We start from the raw sequence: 12,463 nt of genomic DNA, 5'->3' as shown, positions 1-12,463 counted from the left end.
CACCACCACGCCTGGCTAATTTTTGTAGTTTTAGTAGAGACGGGGTTTCACCATGTTAGCCAGGCTGGTCTTGAACTCCTGACCTCAGGTGATCCACCCGCCTTGGCCTCCCGAAGTGCTGGGATACAGGTGTGAGCCACTGTGCCCGGCCGAGGCCTGCTTTTCTTCAAGCTTTTTTACTTTTCTAGGCTCTGGCATCTGCTTTGAGGTTCACCCTAAGTGTCATTTAAGGGGAGAAGAAAAGGAGAGAGAGAAAGAGAGAGAAAAAAGTGTAAGGCCTGCAGGCAGTTTTTGCTACTCTGGTTCTAAATTAACAATAAGTAAATTGTTATGCAGTAAATAAGTAAATGATATGCAGCTAGCATAAACATATGTGAATCAAGAGGATAATCAATTTGAGTGACTAGGCTTATTCTATTTCAGTAACTTTAATGTTCCTCAACCTCATCTCCCAGGCCTTCCCCTAGCCCCAAATTCATATAGGTTTATAAGAAGGAAGCAGTCTCAGTTTGGGAGGAGGATGGGGAAAAGACAAGATTTCTAACCAGTTTAATTTATTTTATTTTGTTTTGTTTTATTTTTGAGATGGAGTTTCACTTTGTCGTGCAGAGTTTCGCTCTGTCGTAGTGCAGTGTCACAATCTCAGCTCACTGCAACCTCCACCTCCTGGGTTCAAGCAATTCTCCCACCTCAGCCTCCTGAGCAGCTGGGACACAGGCATGCGCCAACACACCTGGCTAATTTTTGTATTTTCAATACAGAGAGGGTTTTGCCATATTGGCCAGGATGGTCTCGATCTCCTGATCTCAAGTAATTTGCCCGCCTTAGCCTCCCAAAATGCTGGGATTACAGGCGTGAGCCACCGCGCCTGGTCCCTAACTAGTTTAATTTCTCCCTGTTTCTCTCCCTGATAAAGAGTGGGAGGGGAGCAAGGAGATTAAAGGGAGATGTTTTCCAAAGGGCAGGATTTGTGTTTTTTTATTATTTATACCCACAGCATTAGTTAAATGTCTATCTGTACTTGCCTCAATGTGCCTCTAGTGCTGATAGAGAGCAGGTTAAACAGGTCCAGGGTTCACATCTAAAATGACCTGGATAGGACTGGGTGCAGTGGCTCATGCCTGTAATCCCAGCACTTTGGTAGGCTGAGGTGGGAGGATCACCTGAGGTCAGAAGTTTGAGACCAGCCTGACGAACATGGAGAAAACCCGTCTCTACTAAAAAATACAAAATTAGCCAGACATGGTGGTGCATGCCTGTAATCCCAGCTACTCGGGAGGCTGAGGCAGGAGGCAGAGGTTGCGGTGAGCTGAGATTGCGCCACTGCACTCCAGCCTGGGCAACAAGAGCAAAACTCCGTCTCAAAAAAATAAAGATAAATAAATAAAACCACTTGGATGGGAATAGACATAAAACTTCAGGTAGGTGAATGTAGGGGGAGTATTGTTAAGTAAATTAATAATCAGCATTTTCGTATTTCATAGAAATAGCGGGCAAGAGAGTATCTCTGGGTTTAGGCAGTTTCTGGAAGAAAAAAAAATGAACTGAGGAAAAGTTGCTGTCTCAACTCTAGCTGTCAAGAGATGCTTACTGGGTCCAGGCACCGTGGCTCATGCCTATAATCCCAGTCCTTTGGCAGGCTGAGGAGGGCGGATTACTTGGGCCCCCAGGAGTTGAGACCAGCCTGGGCAACAAAGCAAGACCCTGTCTCAATTTAATTAAAATAAATTTGAATATCTTTATTAATTTTTTTTTAAAGAGAAGCTTACTGGAAGAACTTGTGGGAAGTGCTTTTTGTGCCTCTAATCTGAAGTCACTTATCAAAACCAGTCTCTGATTCCAGTCCCCCCTACCTACATTTCCCCTCCCAGCTTACAGGAAACCCTTCCCAAGGCCTTTATACTGTGGTCTGGTATTGCTTATGGTTCGGAAGAGCCCTTTGAGGAGGAAGACTTCCCCTTCCTCGCCAGCATTTCGCCTTTAGGGGCATGACACGGACTCTGTGCCTCCTCCATTCTTCGCCCCAAGCACTATGTGACTGTTAATCTTTTTATCCTTGGGTGAGGCAGAGAGAAGGTATCCCTAAAAATACAAGCAGCCTGTGTGTGCCTAGTATGTTGTGTGAAGGGGCAGAGTATGGGGTAGGGCGGAGGAACTATCCCTGTGAGGGAATATGGCTATGAGGGGGTTACTGATGTGATGCCTATTAGAGTAAGCTAAAGGTCATCATATTAATAACCATTAGCGTAGATTTAACATTTCTTTCTCCACCTCTTTTCCTTCTTTCTCCTTTGTGCTCTCCCTTTCTCTCTGTCTTTTCTTCCTTCCCTGTTACGATCTGTTTCAGGGAAGCTGACTCCACCCATGTCTTCAATCCCACCAGTCTTCCCTCCGCCCCGTGCCCTCTTGGTCTCATCTGGTCACAGCAAGTTAGAGGTGGAAAGAGCTCAGCACAGGACCCTTCTGTTTACACATATACTGCCCATAGCCAGGAGTGACTGCACAAACACTAACCAGCCTTCTACACTACATTCCTTTTCCAAGACTTATCTGGGTTAGTTTGCTTTCCAGCCCACTGATTTTCTTCTTATTGAACAGGTCCCTCTTTTGCATCCCAAGCCTGGCTTAGGCAAGTCCCTGAGGTCAGTAAACACCTTCAGTGCCCCTCAGCTGAGTCCCTTTTGACTATGGAACACCATCAGCCTGAGGATCCGACCCCTGGTAAGGCCGGGACTGCAGAAGCAGTCATCCCTGAAAACCATGAGCTTCTGGCAGGCCCACACGAGCACCCTCAGAACACAGATGCAAGAGATGCTGATGGGGAGGCTGGAGAACGGGGCCAAGCTTTGCTGCCTGGCCAGTGTGGGGACAACCTTGAGTCCCCTCTGCCTGAAGCTAGCTCAACTCCACTGGGGCCAACCCTTGGGACACTGCCTGAAGTAGAGACAATGAGAGCATGCTCCATGCCCCAGGAGCTTCCTCAGTCCCCCAGGACCCGACAGCCTGAGCCAGATTTCTACTGTGTCAAGTGGATCCCTTGGAAAGGAGAACGGACACCTATCATCACCCAGAGCAGTAACGGCCCTTGCCCTCTCCTTGCCATCATGAATATCCTCTTTCTTCAGTGGAAGGTAAGAGAACACGCAGTTAGGGGTGCAAAAAATATCAGGGAGTACTCTTCCCTGACCTACTTCCTTGATCATCCTGATATTCTCAAACCAGTCAAAACTTTTCAGATTATTCTCCATATTTCTTCAACTTGAGCAAATGAGATAAGATGTTCCTAAAAACAAAGAAAAAAAAAAAAAGAGGAAGATTTGTCCTACCCCTGTATCTCCTACTCCCTAGCAAATGCACATGCCTTGCAAGATTTCACATTCATTCCCTTGTGCCAGTTGCAAGCCTTTTTTCCTACCCCACCCTACTACTGGAGCTCCCCCTTGCCTTTCCATGGGTTCTTCCTTTAGTGCTCTTTGGGGGAAAGCACACACGTGATCACCCCTTCTGCCTCCAGGTGAAACTCCCCCTGCAGAAGGAAGTGATCACATCGGATGAGCTCATGGCCCATCTTGGTGAGTGACTGGGCCTTGAAGAGGAATTACCCAAAGGGTTCCAGAGCTATCCACTCAGCCAGAAATCCAGACTATTCAGGGATCTCCATTTGGGGGTTCTGATATGGCAGGGAGGGTAAGGGTCTATGGGGCTTCTCTGCAAGGCTGGATAATGAAAAGCAAAGGTGTCGGGAGTCCTGGGTTATAACACCAATTCTGCCGTTAGCTTTTGTATCTGACCCTGGGTGGGCCCTTCACCTTTATGAGCCTGTCACTTCCTCTTAGAAATGAAGAATCCGGGCCGGGCGCGGTGGCTCAAGCCTGTAATCCCAGCACTTTGGGAGGCCGAGACGGGCGGATCACAAGGTCAGGAGATCGAGACCATCCTGGCTAACACAGTGAAACCCCGTCTCTACTAAAAATACAAAAAAAAATTAGCCGGGCGAGGTGGCGGGCGCCTGTAGTCCCAGCTACTCAGGAGGCTGAGGCGGGAGAAGGGCGAGAACGCGGGAGGCGGAGCTTGCAGTGAGCTGAGATCCGGCCACTGCACTCCAGCCTGGGCGACAGAGCAAGACTCCGTCTCAAAAAAAAAAAAAAAGAAATGAAGAATCCGGATTAGACTCTAAGTCTTTTCCAGCTCTGAAAATCTGTGTTCTGTGACATTACCCGAGGAAACCTAGCTTTTGAGGCAATTGGTGGGGTAAGCTGATAAGAGGTCCTGTCTTGTAGGAAACTGCCTCCTGTCCATCAAGCCCCAGGAGAAGTCAGAGGGACTTCAGCTTAATTTTCAGCAGGTAAGGCAAAAGGTCTGCAGGCATAGGGGTTTGCAGGTTTGTAAGGGGACATCTTGAAATACTAAGAGAAGCTTTTGTTGTTCCTCAGAGGTTTCCTTGAACCATGATTTTATTCTGCAGGAGTCAAAGGAGAGTTTATCTTTGTCCTAGAAAATATGTTCATTGGCCGAGTGCTCACACCTGTAATCCCAGCACTTTGAGAGGCCAAAGCGTGAGGATCACTTGAGGCCAGGAGTTCGAGGCCAGCCTGGGCAACATAATAATACCCCTGTCTCTACAAAAAAAAAATTTTTTTTCAAGAATTAGCCACGTATGGCAGTGCGTGCCTGTAGTCCCAGCTACTCAGGAGGCTGAGGTGGGAGGGTCACTTGAAACCAAGAGTTTGAGGCTGTAGTGAGCTAGGATCACACCACTGCACTCCAGCCTGGATGAAAGAATGAGACTTAAACTCTAAAAGAAAAACAATGTTCATAGAGAAGGGTTGAGGCAAGGGAGAAATGGAGTGACTTGTAAGAGAATCGCGAAAGAAAAGCAACAAGGTTAATTTTTAATTTCTGGAGGTGGGAGTGGAGTGGTGGGAGAAAAGGCTAGAATGTCCATCATCTTTTTTCTACCCCTAGAATGTGGATGATGCAATAACAGTGCTGCCTAAACTGGCCACAGGTCTGGATGTCAATGTGCGATTCACAGGCGTCTCTGATTTTGAGTATACACCTGAGTGCAGTGTCTTTGACCTACTAGGCATACCTCTGTACCATGGCTGGCTTGTTGATCCACAGGTGAGGGTGGGAGGGCCCACTGGGACCTTATCCAGCTCAAGCTGACATGAGAGAGACAAATTTTTGTGGGGTAGAGGTTAGAGAGTTAGGGGTTAGATTGGCTTGGGAGGGAAATAGGGTTTGGAGAATGGACCCAGTACAGAATTCCTTGAATTTTAACCAATTTTGGGGATAACATGCAAATACAAGCAAACTACATGCAAATAGGTCAGTTCTTTAGACATCAAAAATTCAGGAACCAGATGGGTTTGGTGGCACATGCCTGTATTCCCAGCTACTTGGGAGGAGTTCGGGGCCAGTCAAACATAGCAATCCTATGATGAATGGTTCCTGAAATTTTTTTTTTTTTTTTTTTTGAGAGACGAAAAAAAAAAAACAGTGTTTAGGAACCATTCATCATAGGGTTCTAGACCTTGTGAGCTTTGTTCATTTCCTTCCTTAAAAAAAAAAAAATCCCATTTTTTTTGGTATCCTACCATCCCACTACCCAAGCAGAGTCCTGAGGCTGCGGGTGCAGTTGGGAAATTGAGTTACAACCAGCTGGTGGAGAAGATCATCACCTGCAAACACTCCGGTGACACCAACCTTGTGACAGAAGGTGACATTCCTCCCCTTCTCATGAATAGTATGTGGAGGGAATGATGGCTACTTAGGCTTATTTTTATTGTGTGTCATCTCCCACCACATCCCACTAGGTATAAGCTTCACAAGAAGGATCTTGGGGAATTTCTGTTTAGTTCATTGGGGTATCCCCAGTGCCTGGCATGAGGTAGCTGCTCTATAAGTATTTGTTAAGTGAATGAATACAGCCAGGTTTCAAGAAAGGGACGTCAGAAGGTGGGACTGACCCCTGGGGCTTTTGACAGGGGCTCTCTGGATGGTCCTTCCTGTTGTGGACCTTGAATTCAAGCCAAGTTTCCCCCAACTTGTCCCCTCTGGCAGGCCTGATTGCAGAGCAGTTCCTGGAGACCACCGCGGCCCAGCTGACCTACCACGGACTGTGTGAGCTGACAGCAGCTGCTAAGGAGGGTGAACTTAGCGTCTTTTTCCGAAACAACCACTTTAGCACCATGACTAAGCATAAGGTAATGCGGGTTTGAGGGCGGCGGGCTGCGGTGCTGTCATTTCCTGGTGCCTTTTTCTCATGGGTCCAGCTGGGATCAGCTAGATTAAGCCGTAGTAGCAAGTGACCCGTCAAGTCCCTGTGGTTTACCACAACAAAGGTTCATTTCCCGCTCCTGGTGCTTGTCCCCTGTGGACTGGCTATGGTTCTGTCCCATACCATTTTCACTCTGGGACCCAGCTGACAAAAGATCCTTTATCTGGAATATATGTGGGAACACAGAGAGAGGGGGGCACTGTGCATTCATGCTTAGAGCTTCTGTTTGGAAATGACACATGTCATTTCTGCTCACATCTTCTGGCCAGAGCAAGCCATAAGGGATAAGCATGCCGTCGATGGGACAGGAAAGTCCGATCCTCCCCTAGGAGGGGGCAGTGAAATTTTTGAACAATGCTGGTCTTCAAAAGTTAGAAACTGCCAAAGTTCTCTAGGATTTGAGCAGCAGAGGGAGGGGTCTCTGGTTCTCAAAGGATTTATCCTAAGAGCCATCAGGCAAGCCCAGAGAACAACGGGAAATGGGGGGAGCAGGGTCTTGTGTGGCATCTCAGCCCCGACGACTCCATGCCACGCTTGGCCAGAATGACCACTGTGCTCATACCCAACTGGACATACACTCAGACATCCCTTTCTTCCCCCCAAGGCCACACATATTTATAAAAGGTCCACATGCTGAGGGGCCGGGCGCGGTGGCTCATGCCTGTAATCCCAGCACTTTGGGAGGCCGAGGAGGGCGGATCATGAGGTCAGGAGGTCGAGACCATCCTGCCTAACATGGTGAAACCCCATCTCTACTAAAAAAATACAAAAAATTAGCCAGGCATGGTGGTGGGCGCCTGTAGTCCCAGCTACCTGGGAGGCTGAGGCAGGAGAATGGCGTGAACCCGGGAGGCGGAGCTTGCAGTGAGCGGAGATCACACCACTGCACTCCAGCCTGGGCGATAGAGCGAGACTCTGTCTCAAAAAAAAAAAAAAAAGGTCCACATGCTCATACCGAGATTTCTGGCAGTGAACCGCCTCTGTATCACCTGTCCCCCCAGTGAGCTCTGTTCCTTTCTTTGTAGAGTCACTTATACCTACTGGTCACTGACCAGGGCTTTCTACACGAGGAGCAAGTCGTATGGGAGAGCCTGCACAATGTGGATGGAGACAGCTGCTTTTGTGACTCCGACTTTCACCTGAGTCATTCCCTGGGCAAGGGGCCTGGAGCAGAAGGTGGGAGTGGCTCCCCAGAAAAGCAGCTGCAGGTAGACCAGGTGTGTAGGGCACTTAAGAAAAGTGCAGAGAGCACATGTGCCTCAGAGAGCTTTTTGCCACATCCATTGTAACCGCTAGAGGCCATGTGAACCCATGCCTCTTTCTCTGGGTTACCTCAGATCGTCTCCTCACTTGGTGTGTATTCTCTGGCACCACAGATAATGCATTTGGCTGTGTGTGCTACTCCATAGGGAGAAAGAGCTAGAGAATTTGAGGGATGCGGAAAAACTGATTTGGAAACCTCGCCTGAATAGCCACAGCTCTGGGCCTCAGCCCACTGTACAACTCTTGTTCTCCCCAGGACTACCTGATTGCTCTGTCCCTGCAGCAGCAGCAGCCACAAGGCGCGCTGGGGCTCACCGACTTGGAGCTGGCCCAGCAGCTTCAGCAAGAGGAGTATCAACAGCAGCAGGCAGTGCAGCCAGTGCGGACGCGGACACTGGCCCTGTCACCGCAGGTGGGCTGCTGCCCGGGCGCCCACATTCCCGGTTTCCACTTCATGCTTTGCCGGGTCCAGAACACCTATTATTCCTGCACTGCTCTCTTCAGGGTTTCTTCTCTCAGGGCCCTTCCCCTGCCTGTACCTCTCCCCTGGAGTCCCTTCCTATCTTCCTCTCCCTACTCCCTGTCCCAATCCTGACACCCCTCCTTCTAGAATCTCTTCTTGTGCGCTTCCAAGGAAGTTCAGTGACCGATTGTTAAATTCGATACAGGGGAGAGGAGCCACATCTGGACGCCCAGCTGGGGAGCGTCGGCAGAGGCCGAAGCACGAGTCAGACTGCATTCTGCTGTAGCTCTGCCCCAGTGCCAGGCTGGCCTGCCCCTTCTTCCAGAGGCTATGGCTAGTTGGCTTGCTCCCCTGCCTCCATCCCTGAGATGTGCTGGATAACTTATTTATGGACTGTTGGGGATCAGAGCAGGCGACAAATGCCAGGGTCAGACTTGGTAATGTCCTTGACCTCACGTGCTGCTGCCTTCTCTGCCTCCCACCCAGGACAACATTAGGATTGGTGGGTTTCTGGTTCTCAACTTCCAGCCCCTGAATAGTCACACGTATATACAGACTAAGGCTCTGGGGTGAGGTCCCTATCTGGAATGCATCTCTCCTGCTTCCCATCCCTGTTGCCTGGATGCTCCTGATCACCTAGGCAGGCCTGTCTCCAGTTGTTTCAGAGCTTAATTTGGGTTTCTATCTCTGTTATTTGTAATGCCTTCCTGGGGTTTGGAAATAAAACTTCTGGCCTGGCACGGTGGCTCACGCCTGTAATCTCAACAGTTTGAGAGACTGAGGCGGGCGGATCACCTGAGGTTAGGAGTTTGAGACCAGCCTGCCCAAAAAGGTGAAACCCCATCTCTACTAAAAATACAAAAAATTAGCTAGGTGTGGTGGTGGGTGCCTGTAATCCCAGTTACTTGGGAGGCTGAGGCAGGAGAATCACTTGAACCCGGGAGGCGAAAGTTGCGGTGAGCCAAGATCGCACCACTGCACTCCAGCCTGGGTGACGAGCAAAACTCTATCTAAAAAAAAAAAAAAGAAAAAGAAAAAAAACCTTCTTTCCTGAGATCTGTTGCTTGCCTTAGCCTGAAGCAATGCGGTTAAGTATTTGACCCAATTGAAGAATGCAAAAAGCGGGAGGTGGGTCAGAGGCAGGAAGGTGCTTACCTATCTTGTCTTTCCCCTCACCTCCCCTCCCCTTCTTTTGAGATGGAGTCTCTGTTGCCCAGGCTGGAGTGCAGTGGTGCAATCTCAGCTCACTGCAACCTCCACTTCCTGGATTCAAGGAATTCTCCTGCCTCAGCCTCCTGAGCAGCTGGGACTACAGGCATGCCCCACTGCACCCGGCTAATTTTTGTATTTTTAGTAGAGACAGGGTTTTGCCGTGTTGGTCAGGCTGGTCTTGAATTCCTGACCTCAGGTGATCCGCCTGCCTTGGCCTCCCAAAGTGCTGGGATTACATGCGTGAGCCACTGCGCCCAGCTACCTGTCATTTCTAATATAGCCGACAGGGGGAACCAAAGCCTGACTGTTTTTGTTTCTGTTTTTTTGTTTTCTATGGGAAATAGTGCTCTCATGGGAGATGGGTTTCCAAATCTCTGGTTGGACACATGCATTTGAGGGTTGTACTCTCCACTAACCCAAGAATTCCCAGCTGGGAAGGGTAGCTTGACCCTCCGCTTGCTTCCCAGTTTATACAGATGGTCCTTTGCTCCCCCTGACCATTTCTCACCTTGTTCTTCTGGTGTCTGTTTCTCAATTATTTTGCCTGAAGTTTCCTGGAGAATGAGGGTGAGGGGAGACATAGAGAGGGTGGGTGTTGATTACTGTAGCTCTAAGGCAAAACAGGATTCCTGCTGAATAGCCAAGTGCACATCAAAGGCACCTCCAACTCCAATGCCTCTTCCAGGTCCATGTCCTGCTCCACCCAAACTTCAATCAGGGAACACAAACAAGTGAAGTTTGCCAAAAGAATTCAAGTATCAGTGAGATGTTCTGGTCAGGGTACAGGAGGGATGAGTGAGGCAGAAACTATCAAAGAAAACTCATTTCCCCACACCCAAGAAGGAGCTGGATGACCCAGGTACAGAAATAATTTTGAGATCAGGAAAATTAAAGGATTTTAAAGAAACAGTTCCAACCTCAACAAGAAGCTACAGCATGTGGTGCTCAGTGAGGGGTTATCCTACTTGGAGGCCCAGCTGGTCTCCCACGTTCAGCCAAACACGGAAATCTCAGATCCTCGGATGTCATGTGGGGTGGGGCAGGGAAGTCTCACATGTCTTCAGCCCTGCACAAGGCCAGGAGGGCTGACTGGCAATCCCCTTTCACTGCATCCTGCGGACAAGGGAATTCAGTGTTAGAAAGATCCACCACTACTATGGCCCAAGTACTCCCTCCCCTCCTTTGGGTTGGTCCATCATAGTTCATCTGGAAGGGAAGGGTCCTTCCTGGAGCTCAAAGTCCCGCACTGCATTAACCAGAGACTCCTGGGTTTTCTTTTCTTTTCTTTTCTTTTTTTTTTAAGACGGAGTCTCGCCCTGTTACCCCAGGCTGGAGTACAGTGGCATGATCTCGGCTCACCGCAACCTCCACCTTTTGGGTTCAAGTGACTCTCCTGCCTCAGCCTCCTGAATAGCTGGGATTACAGGTGCGCACCACTATGCCTGGCTAATTTTTGTATTTTTAGTAGAGACTGGGTTTCACTATGTTGGTCAGGCTGGTCTCGAACTCCTGACCTCGTGATCTGCCCGCCTTGGCCTCCCAAAGTGCTGGGATTACAGGTGTGAGCCACCGCCCCTGGCTGACTACTGGGTTTTCTATGGGGCAAGAATATACTCAGCTCTGTGCAGGGAGTGAGGGTGGAGGTGAGGAGTGAAGGCCTGGGGCTCCAGGCTAAGAAGTAGCCAAGTTTCACCTGGAGAGAAGAGTAGAGGGACTTCCCAAATTTCTTCTTGAACTCAGCTCTGATACTCAGGAGGTCGGTCTCACATCGAGAGATAAGGATGCGAATCAGGACTTGGTAATTGGGCTCAGTTTCCTAGTAGGGGAAGAAACAGATGGGGGGTGGTTAGTGAGGGTCTCACTGAGAGTAGGGGTTGAATGGCGTGAAGGGTTATTGCAGAACGGGGAGCCAAGGTGGGAGTCAAGGGATAAGAGTGTACATTATATATTATCTCGGGACAAAAGTTATCTTTGTCCATCCTCATGGAAGATGACACAGCAGGAAAGATCAGTCTCTATGGGGGGCAGTTTGAGTATTTATTTCCTTCTACATGTCTTTCCTGCCCCTACCATTAGCTTAGAGCTGTGTACCTCCAGAATTTGATGGTGAGCAGCTCCAAAGATAGGTACATCAGGGAGTCTAGAAAAGATTTGGTGCATATAAAGACTGCCAGCATGAAAACCAGGAAAAGTGCTTTTAACTTTCAAGTTAGTGAATATCCAAGGAGGATATACTTGCCCTACCCCCAAACTGAGCTGATGGGGCTGTGATAGGGAACAAGGTTGTGTGACTTCTGGTTCTGATTCCAACCCAATAGGGCCATCTCACAGCCCCATCTCTGCATATTAATGTCTCCGGTTGGACCCTTAGGGTGCAACGTTGCTATCTTCCTCCTATACATGCAGCAGGCCTGTTTTTTGGCTAAAGAAAGTAAGGAAAGGTTCAGTTTGGAAATAACAGGCCAGGCACAGTGGCTTACGCCTGTAATCACAGCACTCTGGGAGGCCGAGGCGCATGGATCATCTGAGGTCAGGAGTTCGAAATAAGCCTGACCAAGATGGTGAAACCCCGTCTCTACTAAAAATACAAAAATAAGCCGCGTATGGTGGTGGGTGTCTGTAATCCCAGCTACTTGGGAGGCTGAGGCAGGAGAATTGGCTGAACCCACGAGGCGGAGGTTGCAGTGAGCCAAGATCGCGCCATTGCCAAGAAGAGCAAAACTCTGTCTCAAAAAAAACAAAAACAAAAAAAAAAAAAGAAAGAAAAAAGAAAGAACAGGCCGGGTGTGGTGGCTCATGCCTGTGATCCCAGAACTTTGGGAAGCCAAGGCAAGCAGATCATTTATGGTCAGGAGTTCGAGGCCAGCCTGGCCAACATGGTCTCTACTAAAACTACAAAAATTAGCTGGGTGTGGTGGCGCCTATAATCCCAGCTACTCAGGAGGGTGAGGTAGGAGAATTGCTTGAACCTGGGAGGCAGAGGTTGTAGTAGAGTAACCACCACTGCACTTCAGCCCGGGACAGAGTGAGACTCCATCTCAAAACCAAAAAAAAGAAATAACACAGATACAAGTCACCAAAATCCTGAATTATAATTGATTATAGGTCGGGCGCGGTGGCTCACGCCTGTGATCCCAGCACTTTGGGAGGCCGAGATGGGTGGATCACGAGGTCAGGAGATCGAGACCATCCTGGCTAACACAGTGAAACCCCGTATCTACTAAAAATACAAAAAACTAGCC

At 49.0% G+C, this 12,463-nt stretch overlaps 2 protein-coding genes across 7 annotated transcripts in view; one reads left to right on the top strand and one right to left on the bottom strand.

Annotated features, from left to right (window-relative positions):
- The window catches only part of FAM63A (family with sequence similarity 63, member A), a 12,411-nt gene extending 3,564 nt beyond the window's left edge, over positions 1-8,847 (top strand). Inside the window, exons 3-11 of one of the 6 annotated variants that reach the window (XM_011937825.1) lie at positions 2,348-3,131; positions 3,515-3,572; positions 4,281-4,345; positions 4,966-5,124; positions 5,620-5,722; positions 6,067-6,209; positions 7,309-7,500; positions 7,803-7,958; positions 8,215-8,847. In XM_011937825.1, coding sequence (XP_011793215.1) covers positions 2,688-3,131; positions 3,515-3,572; positions 4,281-4,345; positions 4,966-5,124; positions 5,620-5,722; positions 6,067-6,209; positions 7,309-7,500; positions 7,803-7,958; positions 8,215-8,295 — 1,401 coding nt within the window. In that variant the 5' untranslated portion in view covers positions 2,348-2,687 and the 3' untranslated portion in view covers positions 8,296-8,847. The remainder of the gene's footprint in view (positions 1-2,347; positions 3,132-3,514; positions 3,573-4,280; positions 4,346-4,965; positions 5,125-5,619; positions 5,723-6,066; positions 6,210-7,308; positions 7,501-7,802; positions 7,959-8,214) is intronic. The other 5 variants (XM_011937829.1, XM_011937828.1, XM_011937827.1 and 2 more) reach the window with 5 other exon arrangements.
- Positions 8,848-9,953: 1,106 nt separating this feature from the next.
- The window catches only part of ANXA9 (annexin A9), an 18,980-nt gene continuing 16,470 nt past the window's right edge, over positions 9,954-12,463 (bottom strand). The window contains exons 13-14 of the mRNA XM_011937817.1: positions 10,915-11,037; positions 9,954-10,334 (exon numbers count right to left, since the gene is read on the bottom strand). Of these exons, the coding sequence (XP_011793207.1) occupies positions 10,272-10,334; positions 10,915-11,037 (186 nt within the window). The 3' untranslated portion in view covers positions 9,954-10,271. The remainder of the gene's footprint in view (positions 10,335-10,914; positions 11,038-12,463) is intronic.

Source organism: Colobus angolensis, unplaced genomic scaffold (assembly GCF_000951035.1).
Source record: "Colobus angolensis palliatus isolate OR3802 unplaced genomic scaffold, Cang.pa_1.0 Scaffold169, whole genome shotgun sequence".
Lineage (NCBI taxonomy): Eukaryota > Metazoa > Chordata > Mammalia > Primates > Cercopithecidae > Colobus > Colobus angolensis.
The sequence above is the reverse complement of the archived record's forward strand: the minus strand, read 5'-3'. Positions and strand labels throughout refer to the sequence as shown.